General features: G+C 36.9%; 1 protein-coding gene across 3 annotated transcripts in view; it reads right to left on the reverse strand.

Annotated features, from left to right (window-relative positions):
• LOC131677764 (uncharacterized) overlaps positions 1–24,483 on the reverse strand; it is a 257,878-nt gene that overhangs the window by 64,820 nt on the left and 168,575 nt on the right. Inside the window, exon 1 of one of the 3 annotated variants that reach the window (XM_058957812.1) lies at positions 3,540–4,630. The exons of the other annotated variants lie outside the window; for them this stretch is intronic. Coding sequence (XP_058813795.1) covers positions 3,540–3,584 — 45 coding nt within the window. The 5' untranslated portion in view covers positions 3,585–4,630. Of the gene's footprint in view, positions 1–3,539; positions 4,631–24,483 lie in introns of those variants that run through there. 3 annotated transcript variants of the gene reach the window in all.

Genomic DNA, 24,483 nt, shown 5'->3' on the forward strand with positions numbered 1-24,483 from the left:
CGATTTCAACAATCTATAGCTTGTTCGAAAGGTATTCGTTGAAGCTGTCGAAAAACATATAAATTGTTAATCTATATTGTCAATTTCGACAGATAATTCAAAAAAACTGCGAAAAATGCCATTTTTACGCATTCAAACATTCATATCTTGGAAACTAAACATCAGAATCAAAAACAAATTAATAGCGTTCATACTGTTTTTTAGTTCTTTCATTTAAAATTGGTTTGGATAAGATCGGTTCAGCCATTGCTGAGAAACACGAATGAGAATTTGTCCGTTACATACACACACACACAGACACACACACACACACACACACACACAGACATTGTCCCAAATCGTCGAGCTGAGTCGATTGGTATATAAGACTCGGCCCTCCGGGCCTCGGAAAAAATCTTGAAAGTTTGAGCGAATTCTATACATTTCTTTTATAAGAAATGTAAAACGTATTTTTAGTCATCTTTACATTTTTCCATTTGTATACTGGAGCATATTTTTAAAAAAAAATGTAGGCTGAGAGTGTTATGTATAGTGTGAAATTCATACTCAACTAATTGGCATTTTTTCAATAGGTTTAATGTCCTTTTCTGATATTATGCTTAGCACATCATTTTTTAAGTAGGTTAATGCGAAATATAAGAATCTCTCGAGTCTATCAATACGGATCGCAAAACTTATTTCAGTATCATTTTTACGAATTTGAGGCCTAATGGAATAGTAAACTAATTGGAATGAATCGATTGTCGGTACTATTGGATTGCGACAGTATAAAATAACCTACCAGAGCACGGATAACCGGCTCTTTCGGCGTTTATCTATACGATAAAATTTTAGCAGACAACACGTTTTGAGCTGCTGAATTCATTCATTACTGAAAGAGTGACAATTTCCGCAAATAGCTACCAAAGAGGCCACAGCCAGGGTTATCAAATATACAGAATAATCCGTTTTTGTGCAGATTTCCTTTGCCATTTTGAACGAAGCATCTGTATTGCAGAAATACGGAATTTTTGGTTGAAACAGATTGTAGATCGATAGGATTTTAGTTTCACTTTCTCCTACTCTGAAAGTACACCAAGCATTTCTATTTATCGCGTAAAAAGCTAAGCTAAAATGTGGTCCCACGATGGCGAATTCAATAACTTAACTTTCAGTAATCACAATATTTTTGTTCACAAAATTGACACCTTCATTCTCATTATGTTGGTTATTTGAGTCAAATTTGAAAACCATGAATTATATCAATTGACCATAACCAAAGGTAGCCTAATAAGAAAATGTTACTAGTTTACCCTTGTGTGGGTCCTCGCCCATTGCTCTATTGCGGGCAATGAAAAAAATCTGATAATTTAGATTGGTGCACTAGATGATGATATATTTGAAAGCCCCATCGCTTGCAATGAATTTTATAGCGCTTCTCGTCAGAGGACGTTTGCTAGTTGACAAACATTTTGGGACAATGGAGATCTGGCGCAGAGCTTTTTGTACTACCGACTGTACTATTATCAGTAACAGAAACAAGATTAATATATTTTTTTACATAAGAAATACAAAAAAAATCTTTTTAATGATGGTAGGTTCATATAAAAGAGCATTTATTTCAGAACAAAACAAACTTTGATTTGTTCCAGTCGGTCAAGAATTGCTTTGATATCTTTCTCGCCAATTCGAAAGAATCTTAAAAGTGATATTTGGAAGAAAACGCGTTCCATCCTCCACGTTTGTCCTTGCGCTCACACACTTGTTTGGCGCTCCAATCTTCTAAAATATTTTGAATCGAGTTTTGTTTTTTTATATACTTTTAGACAGTTTTTTCTTATGATGTGAAAAGCAAAACCGTACAGTACTTTATGGAACTACACGACTTTATGGAACTCAACCCTTAATTTCGAAAGACTTAGCAGCCGATTCGTAGTGTACCAAACAATAGTGCTACGATCCTATTCACTACTGAGAATTCTTTCTGACTCGGACTTGAACATACGACGCGTGGTTCATGATACCACAGGCTTATTTCTGAACTAAAAGAATTAAATTAATTAAACACAATTGTTTTCGTCGATTTTGTAAAACAGACCACGATTTTTAAGGGGTGGCATGTGAAAATTTTATAATAAATCATTTGTGTTTTTTTTTTGTAATTTTTGCCTGAATTAGATGAGAAAAATGTGTTCAAGAGAGGATTCACATGAGTTTGGTTTGATTCGTAAGCTTGAGCCGCTGCGATATAGTCTATATTGAAATACAATTCGTAACAGTTGCACAACTTTGAAAGCGTAAGTAATCGATGGGACGCAATTTCAAATGAAGGGGTGGGCGTAGCGTAGTTGGTAAATCGATTGCCTTGTACGCAGTGCACCTGGGTTCGGGTCCTGACTCCGCACATAGGGTTAGAAATTTTTCATAATAGATTTTTCTAACCCGAAGAGGCGAATGACCTTAAGGTTAAACCCTCCATAATCGAAAAAAAAATCAAATGAATTTATTAACTTAATTTATATTTGGTCAATGATCAATTTATTCTATTAGAAATTGACTATAATCTTTGACCAACATTCTTAATAATCCTCCTACTTTAAAATTTGTGGAAGAACCATATGAACATAAGCCTAAAATCACCAAATCACCAATTACCTGAGCCCTTACAAGACTCTTGTATCAAATTGTGTTGAATTTAAGAGACTAACGTTAACGAAGAATAACAAATTCCCACAATTGCCCCCTGATTCAAAACTTCGCACATAGTTAAATTGTTAATTTATTGATTTAGTTCGTTACTTTCGGCAAGTCTAAGCAAATCCAGCGTCGTTGTCAAAATTTAATGATGTGTTACGCGTCATCGCTTTGTCGATTTTGTCCATGCAGTTAAATTTGAATGTTTCACATTAATAAATTGTCGCAAGTTTGCTGTACTCGTAGAAGGATACTTCATAGCAGAATAACGAAGCTCGATTCCGATGTTTTTTTCCAATTTCAAAACATCCGAATCTCATTCGAAATCATTTTCCCGACACCAGCATAATGATAAACAAACCCAATTCAAACAAGATTCCACCTGCGGGATTTCATTGCATCATAAAAAACCAATAAGAAATAAAATTGGCATCCCTTCCCATTCTCCTCGGCGACGGGCATTGCATAGCTCCGGCAGCCAACTCGGATGCTTGGCTTCGGTTCAGCTGCAAGCTGTAGGGGATCGTGATCTTTCCTCGCCGCGCCACCTCGACAAACCCGGCTGCCCACCACAAACAAAGCACCAGTTAGGTAAAAGCCAAGGCGCGCACAACGCCGCTGACTGATCCTATGGCGGCCATCTTGTTTTCTTAAGTTTGCATCGTACGCTACTTTACGCTAGCTTGTTTATTTTTTTTTCTTTACAAAAGTGTGTTGATATTCGACGACGAAGATCAGCGTTGTTGATCTGCAGAGCGTATGGTTCATACATTCAAATGCATTTCTTATCGCCCTTTTTACATGCGTACGTGAGAAATGAGGTTATTCTGCGCTACGGAAAATGACAGGTGAAAGGTGATATTTACCTTGCAGGTCTGGAAGAATGCGCCAATGTTATCAACGGTGTGCATTTTTGTGGGTTGCTGTGTGGATGCAAGATCCTCGTTCCAAAATACGATACAGTGCAAGTAAAAGTAGGCCTTCACCTAGCGTTTGATTCAATTAATTATAAATGTCTTAATCCTACGTCAGGTTGATCCACTGGATCATCTTCTCTCCGACAACTGTCATGTTTGATCGAAACATCTGAGGAACTTCTGTTCAAGCGAAACTTTCCAAAACAAAAATGGGGATGGTTCACATCTGACCCTCGTCTTTTAGTCTAATGTATTTTGAACACCTGCTTTTAATTTTCGTTTTTTTTATTCGCCGGCTGAAACTAAACTTTCGGGGATTCACTTTTTCTTCACGCAGCAGCAACCTTCTGCTTCGTCATCAACGTCTGGCAGGAAAGATCCAAGCAGCGAGATATAACCAATTCACTACACTCCAGAATGGAACCCTCCGAAAATGGTTCGTTCACTTGTTCGCCAGTGCACTTGTCTTCCCCTTCGAAAATGACTGTTTCTAACTTCTGTTTACGGTTCTACACTGTCACGCGTTTGTGCTTTTTATTACTCGTTCACATGCGTTATGTTAATTTTCTGTATGTTTTTCGTGTGGTTCACATGGGGTCTTCTTCTGAGTCTATTTGATGGCCACACAAAATAATAATAATAATAAAACGGAGGCTTCTTCGCGTATCCACAAAAAAACTATAGACAGAGGAAAAATGACCGGACGTTAGATCGCATTATGTCATGCATTGCGGTCGCGAAGACGCGTTAGTCACTCCAGTTAGGGCTCCGGATCTCAGGGCCAACCAATTTTGGGCGGTTCGATCGTTGATCACCCACGCCGTCGCCGGTCGAGCGTTGAAATCACTTGCCCACAAAAGCAAAAAATCACGGCCAGCACTTCCAGGTTGCTCACATCTAGGAGCACGATCGACGACCGGTGGAAAACAGAATAGCAGCACACACAACTTCTCACTACGAGCACAGTTCGGTATGGTGAAAGAAGGATTGGAAAAAACAAACTCGCGCAGCGAGGTCCACCGCACGTCTTATGTTTATGTTGGCGACTTCGGTACTGAGTAAGAAGCAGCGAGCATAGACGCAACATACACCGGCCCAGGTATACGAACAATGCAGGTGCGACCGGTTTTTCTTCGGCTAGGACCCGAAGATGCCATCGCCTGAGGTTCGGGTTTCATTCGGGTGATCGTGGGCAACATGTAGCATTCATACTGGACTCGTTGGCAGGGTTGTCAGATCTAAGAAATAAACGAGCATCTGTGCGGGTAAATGGATTCAATTTGCCATCATGAGTGTTGGAAACACTGTTCAGAAAAAAAGCTATCTTCGGGCTTTGTGTGGCTCGGCTTGTGTTAGCGCTTTGGCCCCCAAGGGGCCAACGATTTAAATGCCTTAGATATTTCAAAACTCCCGATGAAAATTATAGTGCTTCTATGTAAGACGCGGTTGTTGGTTTCATTGTTTCTTAAATCAGCGCTCGGTTCTTACTCTGTTTGTCTCAGTAGTAGTTTCTTTGGGCTTCCGTGGGCTGTATCATATTAGAAGCACAATTCTTGAGAGGTGTGTGTTAGTCCAAACCAAAGCTACAAGCTTACCGTTCGCCCATTGTCCACCATGTTAAAGGTTCACGAACTAATCTTTGCTGGCTGATCAGTTGCTGCATTAGTCCCTCTGGAAGGCTTTCTGGTGGGTTTAAACTTCATACGGTGGCTTTCTCTCTTTCTCGCTGTGGTTATACACGCGATGTTGATCATGAATTCCAAATGATTACGCCGAGGTTTCTTGGGCATTTAAATCTTTGCCAGAAAGAAACGGCCGGTTTTACGCGCACGCTGGGGCTTCCCTTGGATGGGTTGAAAAGTTCGTACAACAGTCGGGATATGCAAGTCAGTGGCGTGTGTGTTGAATGCAAAATGAACAGGCTCCAGGTTTTGATTAAGTGTACCACACTTCGATACAATTGGGTTGTTGCAATGAATGTTTTAATAATGCAGGTAGTGTTTTGATTTATTTTTTGGGTTTCAAGCTAAAGTAAAATGTGATATCACGTATTTAATTTAACAATCACTTTTACACCACTCGCGTTTTGATTGAAAACAAGAGCAGCTGGAAAACATCATTTTACTAATTTTGACTTAACGTATACATGGCGGTCACGACGGTTGTCATATGCTGCTGAGCGTTAACGTTAAAACTGAACTTAAAAGTAGGTTTTGTGCCCCTTTGCACAAATGGTTTTTACCAAATTCCTTTCAGGGAAAACTTCTAAAAATTATTCAATTTTTTTATGCAACAAATATTCCTGAGCCCTGTAAAATTAAATAATGTTGATGCCTATAGTTAGCTCTCATAAACATAAACAGAAAATGTTTGGGGGAGAAAAAACATGTTCAATTGACCAAAAAAATATTTTGAAAATCTTAGTAGAGCAAATAATAGTAAATAAGTACTAAATTGGAACAACGATTGGAAGCAAAGCTGTTTCCTCCGTTATTTCACAGGATCAATCATTTATTCACGTAAAATTCCGCTTGAATTTCCACGTGAAATTTTGCGTGAAATTCCACGCAAAATTCCGCTAGAAAATCCACTTAAAATTCCGCTAGAAAATCCACTTAAAATTTCGCTTGAAATTTTAAGTGGATGCCATGTGAAACTCCTCCTGACGGTACACGTGAAATTCTATGAAAAGTTCCACGGCAAATATCCCTGAAATTCAAAGTGAAATTTCATGGCCGCGAGACATTCGGTGTGGAGTTCCACGCTAAATTCCACGTGATATTCCACATGAAAAAAAACTTAAAATTTTACGTAAAGCTCCGCAATTCGGTGCGAAACTCCAAGTAAAATCCCGCGTGAAATTCCACGTAAAATTTTGCATGGGATCTCGCATGAAACTTTGCGCATGAAACTTCCGCATGCGGATATTCTACGCTAAATTCCGCGTGAAAATAAAATACTACGTAAAACTCCACGCAAAATTCCACGTGAAAGATCACATGAAATTCTGCGTGAAATTCGGCGTGCAATTCTACGTAAAATCCCACGTGAAATTTCGCGTTGCATTCTATGGAAAGTTGCGCGTGAAATTCCACATGAAATGCCGCTTGAAATTTTACTTAAAATTCCGCATGAAATACGGCATAAATTTCCAGACCGCTTGAAATTCTACTTGAAATACCACTTAAAATATGACGTGAAATTCCGCCACTCCACGGCAAATTGTCGTGAAATTCAGCCTGAAATTTCACGTAAACTCCACGTGAGATTCCGCGTAAGCTTCCACGTGTAATTTCGCGGGCAATTCCAGGCCAAATTCAGCTTGGAGTGCCACGTGAAACTGCCGGTGAAATTCCACAAAAAATTTGCGTGAAATCCCGTGCAAAATTTCACTCGAAATTCCATGTGAAAGCAACTCCGCGTACCATTCCACTTGGAATTCCGCATTAAATTCGCCTTAAATTCCAGGTGAACATGCTTTACATTCCAAATGAAATTCCATAGGAAATTTCGTGTGAAATTCCACGTGTAATTTTACGTGAAATTCCGTGCTATGTTCCATGTGAGATTCCGCGCTAAATTCCTCGAGGAAATCCATATGATATCCAAATGAGTTCCACGTGGAATTTTTCCTGAACTTCTGCGTGATATTCCGGACAAAACGAAATAAAGTTTCAAGTGACATTCCGTGTAAAATTCCGCTTGATTCCAAGTTAAATTCCACGTGAAATTTTACAGGAAAATTGGTGCGAAATGGCGCGAAAAACTTTGGGTGGAGTTCCACGCGAAATTCGACGGCAGATTTACGTAGAGTTTGCGTAAAATACCACGTAAAATACCACGTAAAATTCCACATGAAATTCCAAGTGAACCTTCACCTAAAATTCCACGTAATATATATCGCGTGAAGTTCCACGTGATATTCAGCCTAAAATTCCATGTGAAATTCGGCTTGAAATTCTATGTGAAATTCCAGGTAAACTTCCCGGTAAAATTTCATGTGAAATTCCAAGCAAAATTGGATGCGTTCGCATGGAAAATCCGCATGCCACTCCACGTGACATTCCGCTTAAAAACTCTGCCCGAATCTTTACGTTTTTCGTAGAATTTTACCTGAAATTTCACGTAAACTTTCATACGAAATTTCACTTGAAATATCGCGTAAATTTTCACGTGAATTTCAACCCAAAATTTCACGTGGAATTCTGCGTAAAATTTTGTGGGGAAATCTGCGTCAAATTCGACTTAAATGCCATGTAAAATGCCATGTATAATCCCACGTAAAATATCGCGCAATATTTCACTTGATATTCCATGTGAAACTCCCATGACATTCCGCTCAAAATCTTAGCTAAAATTCCACGAATTTCAAATGAAATTTCAAATGGAATTTCACATAAAATTGAGCGTGAAATTCCTAGCGAAATTCCGCCTTAAAAATCCCACTTGAAATTTTGAATGATATCCCGCGGAAAATTCAACATAAACTTCCACGCGATATTTCGCTTGAAATTCCACATGACATTCCAGGTGAAGGTCCACGTGAAACTCAGCATGAAATTCCACCTGAAACCCGACGTATAATTTTCCGTGGAACTTCACGTGAAGTTCTGCGTGGAATTCCACGTGAAATTCCGTTTGAAATTCCACGTTAATTTAATTTTTTTTAATTTCGTATGATTAGCACAATATTATTCGTTAGCTTAACTGTGCTGTAGCACTTTATATACCTTATTTGAAGATATTATTTGTTTTGATAAATCAGTATCTAATTTACCACAGCAATTCAACCGGAAACCGATTGAAAAACTCGTAGCAAATCGAAAAAACGCACTATTTCACTGTCCCAGTTAGCAGAGTCCTTCTGAAAACATTATCGGCTGAAGCAGTCAAAATTGAACTTATGCAATTCGGATTCTCCTCATCAGTAACAAACTTCAACAATTCTTGGTTCCGAGTAATGTCTCGTGTAGCAAGCACAAGCAAAGTGGCTCTGGTGTGTTGGTGAGAAAACCGATTAATTTGGAAACCAAAAACTTGATACTATGCAAATTTATAGTATAACTGGACCCGGATTGGTGCTGGTTACTGATGAGGAGAATCCGAAAGGCAACAATGTATCTTTAAATCTAGTCGACTTTTGTGCAAAATTCGGTTCAATCCATTTTTTCCTTTGTGGGATATTTATTGCACAAATCAGTTACATAATACTACAACAAAGATATATTCTTCTGTTAATATAAGTGGACAAGTAGGAAAGTCAACTTTTTCAATCTAAATCCCATTACCCATGAATATCGTAGTTAGAGCTACAAACCAAACTTTTTATAAAAAAGAAATACACTAAAAGTACGTAGAAGACACCAAAGCAGAACGCAATTCCAAAAGAACTCCGGATAACCCATGTTTGACAAAAATAGACTTAACAAAAAATGAACAATGTCAACTCTTCGGCAAAGGTAAAATAAAGTCACCGAAACTGTCATTTTGGTTCGTTTATACGATCGTGTTTGTTCGCTTTTGCAGTCGATTACATTCTCAGAATAATTTTCACAGAGGTCAAACAACGTAAAACATTGAAATCGTTCAAACAACGACGATAGATGTTTTGTTCAAATCATATCCACAAAGCTTAGTGACAACTAAGGTTATTTCTTGTGCTCAGTGTGAAAATGGGTTGCTTTTTGTAATCAACAGTGTGAAAATGGGTATCTTTTGCAGGCAATCGTAACCGCTCAATGGTTTTCGATCCATTTTTGGGAGGTTTCAATAAACACACTATTTCGTACGCAGTGGTAGTTCTTCGACCAAAATTGAACACTGACAGAATTTAAACAGGCTTTCCAACTGTTCCAATTGTTGATTTATCGATCTGTTTCCCGTTATATTGTGTTATTTGACGATAGAGTAGAAAAAGGAATATGCAATAAGTAAAATAAGTAAAAAATTGTACGTTCCTGTTGAATTCAGGACACGCACTTTTACACTTCATGTATCGATCCATTAATTCAACATTATTTCTATTTTACATTGCCTGGGATTATTCAACCCATCTTCTTCATCTCCATCGTATACGTCATTCCATCATCACTCACAGTCCAATGTTTTTGTTTGCTTTTTGTAGTAACGGATTACGATTGTGTGATAGTTGGTGCTCTTCCCTGGTGATTCTGGTTGTTAGTTCTGAGGTGCTAGGTATAGTCGTTGCTAAATAGTCACTGGTTTGGACGATCGTTCGTAGTTTACCCGACGATGTTGAACGAAATCGGCGCTGATACTTAGATACAGAAAATAACAGTTGGGGCTCAGTGTTCACCGGGCTGTATATTTAGGGAGTTTATCGATGTAATGTGTATTTGCGGCATCTGCATGTTAGAGTTACTGCTTTAAACTAGTGCAATTTTCTTCAGCGGTGTTAAAAAAAATTATTCCAAACCCACGTAAGCAGATGATCAGATTTTTCAGAATTTTTGTCATACTTTTTTGTTTCCTTTTTTTATTCCTTATGTGTCTCTCAATGAGCTGGTTAGACTACGCAATGATCGTTATCTCTTGTGGGTGTTGTAATACATTCAATAAAACGATGTCATATAGCTTTCTTCTACCAGAGATATAATAATTTCAAAAGAATTTTCCTCCTAATCGAGAAATGTTGCCACCTCTATTATATAGTACTGTAATATACTGAGAAGTGTCGTTAGTGTGGTGTCTTTTAAGAAATGCAGAAGTGGACTGTTGTTTTATTATATTTGCCTTAATTTTCAATCTTGAAATTGAAATAAAATCATCCACTAACTTCACCTTCGCTTATACATTTTGAATGAAGAAGGAAGCTCATACGATTTAGGTTGACACCAAGGCTTGACTAATTTACCTTATTTTCCGTAGATTTTACAAACGCACATGCATGCCGTAAACCCACAACAATCTAACAACACAAAGGTGATTATTTTATTTGTCCAAAAAATTGTAAAATCGCGTGTGATTCTCGCCAGTACACACCTCCCTTTCTTTTCCTTTGCGTTTTTTTTTGTATGCCATGGGAAACCGGGTCAAAATGATCCGTATTCGTGATTAACTCGTCGGTTGGGCTAAGTCACGCCAGACACGGCGCATGAAGATGGTGAGTTGGGCGATTAAATCAACAGAAAAATTGCAGTGGTAGTCGGTGGAAACTGCTGAGTTAAAATTCAATTTACAATTTTCGTGTGCACATATTATCAAGCGGAGTTAGTTGGAATCGGCGATCACCGCTGGTGGATTTGTATGTTGCATGCAGTTGAATTTGACGAAAGCTGTACGGAATCTATAGAGATCATTATAAAGATAAATAACATAATCCGTAAGTACAACCTATCATAATATATAGATAGGAAATTCCCTGCTTGTCCTGCCTGACACTACGCGAATCAAACTTCACCTTTGTCTTGCGTAAAAACAACAGTTTTATGGCATTTCCCCGTCAGCCCTCTGCATTCGAGCTTTTGCACACTCTCGGATCTCCCTTATGGATGGATCTCTGCACCTGTTTACTTTTCACCGGGATACATGTGATCGTTTGTTCATGGTCAGCACCGATCCAAAGAAGTTGCCAAGGTGGAAGAAAATTGAGTGATGAAGAGTGCTGAAAATTTGCATCTCGCGTGCAGTGTTTGTCTACACGAATCGTCTGAATCGAGAGCGGGAAAACAATTGGCGCGAAAAGTTCTCGCGTGCTAGTTCCAAAAATAAATAACTAAACTAGAGCAGCTCACATCCCGTCACCGACTGCGCATGCGCATTTAACCTATGAAAGTAGACAATCAAAGGCGAAGATAATTAATTTGGGCAGCAGATGGAAGGAACGGTGTACTAGATTTGTTACAATGAACGTGTAGCATTTTATCGGAAGTACGTTGCCGTAGTTGAGCTATTGAAACGGGCCTATTCATTTCCTCTGGTATATCGAACTGTATTCCTAGTTTTAAGATAGTTGTTAAATTGTTCCCCTTAGTATCATTAATCTTCTTTCCTAAAAATAAGCCAAACTGTATTACTATTTCTGAAAAATTACTCTATTATTTACTAGTTAATTTACAATTTCTAGTGTGAAATGCTCAACATGGTGGAAACATCCGAAAAATACGGGAATTTGGGGTATTACGGCATTTAATGAAAAAATATGGTTTCAAGAATAAATGTCAAAAAATCTATTGAATCTGAATTTTTCAGATAACGAATCAATTTCTATTTTATTCCTGAGAATTAATTTTAATAAAAATTGACTGAAGCATAACAGAGAAAATAATAAAATTTAATATGAATGACAATATGCCCTAGAATCCCAACTTCTCATATTCTGACAAAGGTCTCAAAGGTTGCGTTCGATTTCTATTTTTTTTACATTGGAAAAGATGGGTGGGTAATGTAACATAACCGCAATAAAGTAGAATACACTTAAGTTTTTCCCTTCTAACTTGTACCATACATTGTCATTGGAATCTCCAAAGAAATCGATTTGTTTTTTTTACCGAAAAAAAATCTCATCGCGTTTAACGTTCTGGAATATGCAAGCGCTTTAAAACTATAGAAACTATAGTAAAAAATTAAAGGGTACATGACACATGTACAAATCCACGGTCCCGGCAACATCAAGAATATAGCCCCTTTCAAGAACGTGCAACACAATTCGCGAAGGAATCCAAATATGTCAAAACTATCGACCAGAGACGAGCTGGAGACTACATAATCTGTAATAAAACACACTATAGCCCACTCTCCTGCTTCCATATTGCAAGATTTGTTGTATAACAAAATTCTTAGACCAAGTACAACACCATGCTCTTTGTTTTTAGTTTTAAACTAATAAATTATTCCAATTAACCATCTTTTGGCATTGATCGATTACAATCAACAACTTTGTGAAAAACAATCTAACATCACAGATACTCAGACTGGATAAACTGGGAAAAATAATTTCGAGTCCAGTCGAGTGCTTGAAACATTTTAATCCACCTGGTGGTGAAATTGTGCCTTTCTCATTTGTGCAAATTATGGTTCAATGACTTATTATGTTTAATATAGGATGGAGGAAATGTCTATTACATATTCAGTACGATTTGCACATACATACAATGGATCGACAGCCACGAACTTGAGATGCTATGTGTCGACTCTGAAACACTTGAAACCAGCGGTGGATCCAGGAGGAGGATTCCGGGGGTCCGGACCCCGCCAAAAAATTTCAACTTGTTAAGAAATTTTTAATTAGTTTCAATTTTAAAGTAGTTTCACACTCAAAATCATTACAAACCAAATATTTCAATGGTTTTTATTAAATGTAGTTATTGCGTATTACGTAATATGTTTATTTAAAAATCGAAATTTCAAACCCACTAGGAAAGTTTATTCTGGAGGAACTCGGAAATTTTATTCAGGGCCGGGGGGAGGGGCTTGATGGGAAAGGACTATGTATTTCCAGTAGTGGCGGCATCACCTCGCACACAGTTAAACTGTGTATAACTTGCACCCGTATCTCTGCGGTGTACAGTCTATCGTGAGCTCTTCATTACGCCGTGCGTACCGAAACCCACGTAAATGAACGATTGTACCGTCCAGACGTCTACCGCTTATTGTACCGTTTGGACGATCCAGGTCCATAGCGTCTCCAGCTTATTGAACCGCCTCAACGAAACAATCAACATGCTGCTCGTTTGGCAAGTGAGCATCGACGGATACAAAACGAGCATGCGTGACCTGTATAAAGAACTTTCCCTTATGTAACGAAACGCATAAATGCTCCTTTTGACGGCTCTGCCTGAAATAGGCTTACAAACTTCGCATTTCCCCCATCATTTTCGATGGATTTTCTTGAAATGCGTTTTTGTTTTATTTGTAGTAGTCGTAAATTTTGTGAAATTGAATGCAAAACACGCGTGCATACTTCTGATCAGATCGGATAAAAATATTGCGATTTTGTTTAGTAGAACACATTTAAAAATTGGGGAAAATTTTAAGCAGAATTTTTTAGAAAGGGGCCGTGGTAATGCAAAGTATTCTATTCCAAAACTGCAAAATATGAATGATTTTTAGTATAGATCAGAATGGCTAAGAATTAAAGATTTTTGAAACAAAACGTCACAAAACTCAAACTTCCGCTATTTTTTGAGAAACGAATATATTTCCAATTAAATGCTACAAACAGAAAAAAATATTGGTAAAAGTAAGAGTGTTCCGTTCTTAGCAAAAAACAACCAACGCCTACTATTCGGTTGAAAGTAAAACTTCTAAAATAATCGAAAATAATAATCAAAAAAAAGTTTTCCTTTCAAGCTAATGAAGAATGGTAATCAAAATAAAAATTTTATTTTCAAACTAAGAGTGTGCGTTGGTTGTTTTTGTGAAAAACTCTTATTTTTACCAACATTTTTTTCTGTGTGTAAGAATGTTTCCTTTCAAAAAGGATGCATAAACTGTAATTTTCCAAGCGCTACTTCACAAGTTGTAGCATTTTATATATGTCAAAAACATCAAGCGAAATGGACGGGTATCTAAAATTATCCAAATGATGTGAAATTTGGCATCAGAGCCAACATTTGTTGCAATGTAAGGGGGGGGGGGCGGTGGGTAATTTGAGATTCCTATTTTTATTTCAAAGCCTCAATAAACATAATGTAAAACAAAGACATTGGAACCGTTCAGTACCTTATCAAATAAACAAACTGAATAAAAGACAGGATTAGGCTTTTTATTTGCGAACTTTTCATTATTTTACTCATTTCCATCATTTCATTCATTTCATTCATTTTGTTCATTGTATTCGCTTTTTTCGTTTTATGAATCATATTCCTTTCATTCGTTCATTTATTTTATTTACTTAATATTTCTTACTTACTTAAAATTACAATTGTTTTATTCGCAGTATTCATTTGAATCATTTTACACATATTTATGGCTTTATTTTATAAATTACCTTAGTTTTACCATTTTTTAAAATTTAATCCTATTGATTATATTTATTAATATTTGGTATTATTTTTATTTCGATTTGTTTATGCTTATTTGTGTTTGTGCTTATTTGTTATCAATTCTATTCATTTACTTTCTTTTATTAATTGTTGATTGTAGATATTCTATTCATTTTGAACATTTTATTTCATGGTTTTCTATCATAATTTACATTTTGTGCATTTTATAAATAATGCTAAATTTGTTTATTTATATTATACATTCTGTTCAATTTAGTGGTTTCCAATTTTATATCCATTTTATTCTTTTTATTGAAATAACTCATTAAATTCATTTTGTTTACTTAATTCGTTTTATCAATTTTTCTAACTTTGTGATTTTATTCACTTAGATAATTTTTTACCATTGAAAACAGTTTATTTAAATTGTCACTATTTTATTAATTTAACCCATCCATGCCCATGTTCTTTGTGGACAACAACGTTTTTAAACAGCGATAGCTTTTGATTGAGGCAAGATTTGCTCACAAAACAAGTAAGGCCAATAAATGTGACTATTGCCTTTCATTTGAGTATTAACCTGTTTCCTGTTCTAGAAAAATACGGGAAAGTGGGGTACAGGAAACATTTTGGCCCTAGAATCTCCTACTTTTAATTATTTTTCTGCTCCGTGATGCAAATCATGCATATTTTGCAGTTTTTGTAATGTGTAAAAACCACAGAAATCGAACGGAATCTTTTCGACCTTTGTCCGAATACGAGAAGTTGGGGTTATAGGGCCTTTTGTCATTCATATTAAATTTTATCATTTTCTCGTGCATATATCTCTATTATTCTCCACTCAATTTTAATAAATTGTATCTTGTTGAACGTGGGAAATGATTAGGAATGAAATAAAAATAGATTCGCTCCCGGTAAAATTCAAAAACATCAAATTATCTGACATATAGTCTCGATTTCACATTTTTATCATAAAATCGCACATATTAACTCCATTTAACAACAAAATTTATATTTAATTTACTACTTTTAGTGCAAAATACGCTTGGAGATCACACGAGAAAAGTTTCCATCCTGGATAAATAAAGGAAGTTGAGGTATTTAATGAAAAAATGTGTTTTGTAGAGTTAATATCAAAAAAATTGATGTTTCTGAATTTTACCGCTAACGAATCTATTTTTGTTGCATTCCTAAAAAATGTTCACGTTCGACAAGTTACATTTTATGAAAATTGATTGTAGAATAATAGAGATATATGCAAGAGATAATGACAAACTTTAATATGAATGACAAAAGGCTCTATAACGCCAACTTCTCGTATTCAGACAATGATCAAAAAAATTCCGTTCGATTTCTGAGATATTTTCACAATAGAAAAGCTGCAAAATATGTATGATTTGCATCACGGAGCAGAAAAATTATTAAAAATAGGGGATTTTCTGGTCTAAAAGACCCAGTACCCTACTTTCTCGTATTTTTTAGAAACAGCAATATCTCCATTCAAATACTAAGGTTGTTTCCTTTTAAAAAGAGGCATAAGTTGTAATTTTCTAATTGCTACTTCAAAATTTATAGCATTTAATATATTTTTCCTCCATATTTTCCCATAGCACCAATTTGAAAATTTCAAGCGAAGTGGGCGGGAATTTACAATTGTCCAAATGATGTGAAATTTGGCATCTGAGCTTACTTTGACATTTGTTACAATATAAGAGGGGGGCCTTTGAGAATTAAAAAAAAAACAATTTTTTGCAATGCCCTATTGGAACATACATGAGGATCTAAAAAAAATTTAAAACGTTTGTTCTGGTTGTTTGGACTTTCATTAATAATTCAAAATTTTGACACTGAAAAATTTAAGCGGTTCAAAAGTGGAAAAGAAGATTACAAAAAAATGCATTTATTAATTTTTTTTTCTTTAGGAGCAGGGAAAAGCTTGCTAGAGCTCTGTTGCATTCATTCAAACTTTTTCTCCAGCAGGCATAAAACCTCCTCATCTTTTACATCAACAGATGACAAACATCCGAACGATACATATCACATTTTATTTCTACAAATAATAGTAACATTATGCAATTGCTAAATTATAACTAATACTGATATTAAAGCTAGCTGGACAAATAATTAATGAACAATCGCTTGGTAACGCTACGGGACAAGTTAAAGTCAAAAACATGTGAACAACGATTAAATTGACGACACATACAGGCGAATGGCTTATTATAGCCGTAATTGGTTCTGACGAAAGGAATGCAGAAGAAAGAATTACAGTGAAGACCCGTTTTTATCAGCCCCTTGATGAATTTTAGGCTGATGAAACGGGGACATTGATAAAATCGGGACATATATTTTTCTTTCTTTTTACGAAACCGAAGCTCTTAAAATATTCTTCTTTGTCCCTAGATATAGCCACATAAACTTTCCTGATTATTTAGCTTAAACTTCCTTTAAGGGGGTCTGACAGTGCAAAATTTAAAAAAATTGCATATTTCGGATCTCTAAGATAACACAAATACGCTCAAGAAAGGATTTACTCGAATACAACCTAGTTCATCTGCTAGAGCCCATCAAACCACTAACTATCAATTTTCATATGAAGCTGATAAAATCGGGGGTAGATAAAATTGAGCGCTGATAAAATCGGGTGCTGATTAAATCGGATCTTGACTGTATATCGAAGGGTACGACGACGGATATCGAAATTTAACATCGGCAGAAGATCAGAACAATCGATACGTGACTGCAGTAGATCGGCGATGAACGTTGCTTTTGAAGCATCTAGACGAACACACAGGAGATCTAGGTCGATAAGCTTGCAGTGATCCTGGTAGCGCGGGAGGTTCAACGGGTCCCTCCACGGTAGACGACGAAGGTCGAACCTGACAAATTTACGTTGGATAGATTCGATGCGTTGAATATCGTTTTTAATAAAGTGACCAAACAACAGCTGCATATTCGAGCGTGGAGCGAACCAAGGCACCACGGTAATACTATCATCAATTAGTATGTCAAGCTGAAGGTAAGATACCGACAAAAAGGTCAATACTCTCAAAACCTAGTTGAACTCGAAACCGACCCGAATGCACAAAATTTTAAATTTGAAAGACCGAACCTGAGAATTTGAGAATTAGAGAACTTTGAACCCACCTGTATTATGGATTATAAATTGGTTGCATAACCCTCGACGTCACAGAATTATTACACTGAGGCAAACGAATACAAACATATTATAATTTCTTACTCTATCCACCCACTTTAATTTCTAAACAATAATTCGAGCCTCCATAAAGAAACCGTTCCTGTCATGTATTCGGGAAAGCATGAGTTTGAAATTGTGTTCTACTTAATGCATCTGCATCATTCTTTGTTCTCCATACTTGTCCGCTTGTGCACAATAGATGCAGAATTCATCGCGCAAAAAACCATGCATTTGGAACGAAAACAAAGCTCTAATATTGTTTCGAGACAGGCTTCACATTTGAGAACGTCCTTGATAAAAGATTACTTGTTTTATTCCCTACAATCGTCACAAGACAGCAGTAAAAAGGAATCAGCATTCATAAATATTCAAATAAAGCCATTCGCAATAACACTTTTGGAACATCTTCTGACTAAAAGCGCAATTTAACATATCATTTAATTTATCACTTTAATCCGCTTACTCCCGCCAAACAAAATTTCCTTCTATCGACCTGAAAAAAAACAATATCCTCCACACGCGCACAAAACCCAGAAGGACTCCCAAAATTATAGATGGACACAACCTGCGGTAGCCCACCGACTGACACCGCAACGCCTTTTTATGGCACTGTGAACAAGCCATTAGCAGAAGATTTGCACGACGCACGATCACTGAGAGATTCGATCTGGCAGAGCTATCTTCGATCTTGGCCTCTTTGGAGTACAACCGTGCTGCTCGTGTGACTAATGGGTACAATTCGGCGTCATCCGCAACTATGGCCGTCTGCGGTCGGTGGCTATTAGCCAAAGACAATGAACCGCCTTCTCGTGTGCGCGATTTTAATCATCCTAAAAGGTAAACAAATGGATGTTTTTATTGCACCCAGCCTGTGCTTTTACGTCGCTTTGAAGATCGTTTCGAAGATTTAGCAGCGTTCTAAAACTGCCTCTAAACCTGCTTAAAACCCTAGATGTATAGGAGGGAAACCTTGAATTATAATCTCCTCGCGATATTAGCAGTTGGGAGCGGAAAGCTAATGAACTCCAATATGTCCTAAACACTAATTTGTGGCAAAAAGAAAAGGAATAAAAGTATCTTATCGGTCACCAAAAGCAATTAATTTCGTTGAAGTAAAGTGTCCCGACCGGTATGATCATTGGATCGATCCGGCACATTGGTACAGCGTCCCCAGTGGTAGAATTAATTTCAATAAGACGCAAAAGCCGTTCTGCATCGTCAATTTTGGAATTGAGCTAATGACAGGCTGCTTGGAAGATATGATCACTAAAATGTGAAAATACGCGCCAAGTCTTAAATTTGTATGTTGTTTTGTTTTTTTCTTTCCATCCCAAACAAGCTCATATAAATAATCGAAAAATATGATATGAAAAATTTACGTCTGAAAGGCAACAGCGAAGAAAAAAAGGCCTATTGTTGGGTAGCGGGTGGTTGAACTGCGGTGGCCGCCGCGGGGGAAGAAACTTGATTGGAAAGAGTTGTAGCGTGAACAAGAATAAAAAGAAGTCGGTAGTAGCATGGGGAACCGGTTTTTTATGTCTAGAGCCTAAAAGTTGGATCCAGCTTAAGCTTCAGAGTGAGGCTGTATGCTACCAAACGTACGCTACTTGGGTTTGATAGTATGTATGTATGCAGCCGGGACTCGAATGTTTAAAAAGCGCGCTCAGCATTTTATCGCGTGATGAAGTCGCTTTTACTTCGACGTAAGAAATGGTAAAAACAGAAAAGAATAAAACTTCTAAAAGTGGGAAGAAAAATGTATACAGACCCGCGTGTACACCTATAGAGTACAGTAGAGTAAAAACAGGCTCTACTATGTACTGCAAAGAACATTGTTTGCTTTGGCGTACGGAGGTTTGCAGGCGCATAAAGCGCGCCAACTTTTCCGTTCATTTTTCCAGAAAGAAATGGCCGTGAACAGAACAGCATGAGGACCAACAAAACACAACACAATAAACTCTGGAGTAGGTACCGGTTTTTCGCGGGATTCAGACGGCGACAGAAGACATGTTCCGAGACCTTTACGTTCGTCAAGCTTCCTGAAGCGGAGGATGGGTATGGGTATAGGGGCATGAGCACCGGAATAAGTATGATCAGCGTCATTAACGGAGACTTTTAGGAAGTAAACCGTGCGGTTGGTGGTTCTGCAGCAAAGAAGTCCATAGCATGGGTAGTTGAGTTATGGCTGATTCTGGTTTATTGCGTTGTTTAAATCTCTGAAAGTGGTTGCAACTGGGCTTCTGAATATGTAAATTTCATTGCCAAGAGACACTGTACTGTTGTGTAGATACATGTATGTATAACAAGGTTGCAAAATCGAGACTTAAACACGGGGACATTATTGTGAATTACTTATATCTATTAGAGGATTAAAAGTATATTTTCAAAGAAATAACGATAGACGAACTGTACCCCAGACGGACACCTTAAGGTTTGGAACCTTTTTTCAGGTGTTTAAAGCTATTTACAATATGGAATTGACTATGGAATCATAGTTCTTTTAATGTTCCTTACAAATAAGTTGAAATTATTTCTTAAAAACTAGAAATTCCATAACTTTTTCCATGAAAATTTGACACCAGATCTTGCGTTTCGCCAAAAATTTGGAAAACATGGGCACCTACGGTGGATAGGACGAGCATGTCGGATTTTTTTTATCGATTTATAGCAATTTGATCGAAACTCGATATTGTTTCTTGAAGGAAACACTGCAAGCATTAATTAAACCACAAATACGCCTTAGCTTTCAAAATATTTAGTACTATTTTAATAAATTCGTATCTCAATTTGACATAACCGCTTTGATTGAACATATCATTATCTTTTCCCTTTTTCATTTCGACTAATAGCTTAGAATCTTACGGACTAATTTTTTGTCTTCTGCTGGTAGGAGTCGAACTTAGGTAGCATTACAACGAATCGATCAAGTCTACCAACATGTCTCCCGGCATAGACAGACTTGTCTCTTTTACGGTGAGAAACGACAAAAGAAATGCCACGTAAGATCACCACTGAAAACCTGTCTACGATTAGAGCATAAAATATGCTGCTGTTCATCTCTGTTTGCCTTTCGATGAGTAGGATTTAGACGAAATTTAAAAGTCTTACACATTAATGTCGCTTGAAGCAGAATTCGATAATATGTTTAGAATTTACATACAAAAGTAACTGCTTAAACACAATATTCAACAATCTTACTCGCAATGAACACTTTTTAATAAAATTTATTTATGTAGTTAGTGGTTGTAGATGTTCCACCGTTTTTCAACCTCACAATATCCGAAGCATCAAGATGTGTCGATGAAATATAGAAATACTCGCCAAAAACACAAAAAATAGATCTACGATATTCGTTTTTGCTAATATTTTTGACAGTTGCTATAATAGATATGTGATGTCTGGTTCAGAAGAGTTTGTGTACTGTTAGTAACTAATCCGGCGCTAGCTTAGTCCTGTCACTAAGTCAGTGTCGGATTCTGAAGAGACAAAGGCGAAACGCAAATGCCATAAGTAAATTTCTTATAAGCTTTGTGCCACCTTAGTGCAGAAAAAATAGTTTGGGCCTAAATTTGAAGAAATATAGCATAGTGAACTAAAGTACATTATGCAAGTTATTTTACAATCATATTAAAATTCCCAGGGTGTCCATCTTACTCGGGGTGTCCATTTTCACAAATTATAGCTTCACACCTAGAAAAAATCCGTCTCCGGATCCTGACATATACGAGCATCACAAATGACTTAGTTTTAACGATAGAATTGATAATACTTTTACCGAAACATTATCGGATCGATCGGAAGTGAAATGTAATTTCATGTCGCTTAAAGCCAGTTTTTCAAAACTTTTTATATTCGAAAGATTGTGTTGATAGCGGGCATTGAAAGTTAGACCGAAGGAATAGGACGAAATCTCTCCAGCTTTGGTCTAACTCATTAAAATTAAATTCTATTTGAATTTCTCTGAATGGGGCAGTTAATAAACCATGTAGACTCGTAGACGTAGACAGATCTCCAAAAACTCCTTCTCACAGAAGATTGTTACGGTAAACATCCTCCAGTCGAGAATTATCATCTGAGACAGAATGTAAAATTGTTAATTAGAAAACTTTTGAAAAGTGCATGAACCATTGAGGTCATAAATTGTCCAATTTAATCCTTTACTGCCCAAATTTTTGTATCACTTCAAAAAACTCACTTAGTGTGTAAATTCGTTAGGGAATTTGCGTTTCAACTTCGTCTCATCAGAATCCGACACTAACTTAGTGACAGGACTAAGCTAGCGCCGGATTGACGCTAGCTCGAAAAAACGGAGACACAATTTGTGTTCCAGAGCAAACCTCTGGTCAAGCGTAATGTCTTGCAAGAAGAGCTCATTTTAAGCTGATGATTAGTAAAATCGAATCTAATCTTGTCGCTCAATGAAATTCGTCGCATAATCGGCTTTTTACATTTCTTACAAAAGGATTCACTCAAACTTTGAATACTTTTTCCGAGGCCCAGAGGGCCGAGTTTCACATACCAATCGACTCAGTTCGACAAATTGGAATAATTTCTGTATGTATGTGTGTGTATGTATGTATTTATGTGCACTAATTTTAAGGTCATGTTTTAAGACCATCACTTTCAAAAAAAGCGATTTTGTCATGCTATGTGCGTATAATTATAAAAATACCTTTCTAACAAGCTATAGATTGTCAAAATCCATTTTGTATTTCTATTCTTCACTTACTAATTTCCAATAACTAAAAATGAGACCATTACACACAGAGTATTGCTTTATTGGCTTTTTAGGGGCAAACCTAAATTCCGAGATAATTTTATGAATTCAATGAACCAAAAACGAATGAACTTTTTCTCAAAAATTAATATGCAAGATCACATCGAAGACAAAATAATGTGTAAGTTAACTTGAAAGTGAATTTTTTTCAGAGCTGATTTATTTACCACTTGGATTAAGCGTTGCGTTCAGCCGTAAAGTAGATATTGGATGGTATATGAAAACACAGATCACCAAATAATCCACCTAGTAGTGATATAACAGCTTTCCTCTTATAATATAATACATTATAATACATATTATACTCATGACATAACTGAGAGCCTCTGTATTTTGGGATCCCAAAGTTCTAGTGGAAGTTTGACTTGTGAAAGATTTAGGTTATATTGGTCATGGCGCAAAAATTACCAGTTGTATCATTTATAATAAGGATGTAAGCAATCAAACTATCGCCAAAAATGCAAAAATAATGTTAAGGCACTAACCATCATTTATCATTCCTCACACGCCCTCCCACGCCTCTCCTCTTCATTGTCTTGGCAACTGTCACGCCTCACAGTAATCTTGCTATTTATATATCAATCTCTAAGTTGTGTCATCAGATCTTCTACTAATCTGATATATCTGTTAATATCCAAGACAAAACTATAAATCCCTTTATATAGATTTCGCATTTTTGAGCATAACAGATTTTTTCGCAAATCAACTCGTTCATCCTTGTTGTCGAACAGCTTTTTCAATGCTTCCTTCTTCTTCTTCGTCGTCATTATCTTCGCCGGACAGCCGCTACCGGGTTTCTGCTCCACACTCAGGAATGCCAGGATCCGGTAAACTATACTCACGGGCGAAAGTGGTCTACAGTAAACTTTTTTCCACGATGACCATACGTTTCGTAAAACCAAACAACACGCTCGCGGAGTGCTTGCTGTTTCGACGCCATCTTTGATTGAAATTACAGTACCCGAGAGAAAAGAAACATGTCACCCATTTCTATGGAGTTCAGAGGGCAATCCTCTTGGAGGGAAAAAATTTACGCTCTTTACTTTGATTACAGAAAGGTATTGAAATCATTCCCATTTTTGATTGAACACCCGTGACTTGATAAAGAAAAAACCTGTTTTAATCCACCTAGCGGTGCAATTGTGCCTTTCTCATTTCTCTAAACTATGGCACGGAGGCTTTTTATGTTCAACATACTTGTGGAAATGTCCATTACATTTTTACTACACTTTGCACTTATACACAATGGCATGCCAGCCACGAACTTGATGAGCTACGTGTCGACGGTGAAACACTTGAAACAAAAAAATATCATACTCCATTAGCCTAATCAGCATTAGATCAATGTTATCTGCTTGCTAACTCATTTTGTCATGCGGGAGTGGGTATGCGAGAACGACGAAAGTCCCATGAACGAACGACTCCCCAGCTTAAATTGGTATGCTTTGTGATATAGTGGTGGTTTAAAGATGATGAGGTTGAAAGGGAGGGGTATGAGGGCTGGATGGGGTGGTGGTCTGAGGGCTGATTTAAGGAGATTTTTAAAGGAGGGGAGTGAACAGTAGAGGGGGGGATGTAACCCCTCTCCGTAAACCATCAACTACGCCCCTGTTAAAATCCAGAAACCTTAAGCGAGTCGAAAAAAAAATTTGGCCGGGATTAGGTTGACGTTTTTCAGAGTGATTGCATAACCTTTCTATATGAGAAAGGCAAAAATGTGCCAAAATCCAAAAAAGTGAATCGTCGTCAAATTTTTTTTCGAGTTTGCATCAAATCTCGACGTTTCATGCACGTTGAACACATTTAGCATCAAAAATAAAAATTCTATTTTTAATTTTTCCTATAGTTTATATGAGAAATTTCTGTGTGGCCGCACTCTGAAACCCGTAATTCCGGAACCAGAATTCCGATCGATCCAAAATTCAATAGCAGTCGATGGGAAGGTTGCACCTTTCATTTGAGACTAAGTTT

This window comes from Topomyia yanbarensis, chromosome 1 (assembly GCF_030247195.1).
Source record: "Topomyia yanbarensis strain Yona2022 chromosome 1, ASM3024719v1, whole genome shotgun sequence".
In the NCBI taxonomy this organism is placed as follows: Eukaryota; Metazoa; Arthropoda; class Insecta; order Diptera; family Culicidae; genus Topomyia; species Topomyia yanbarensis.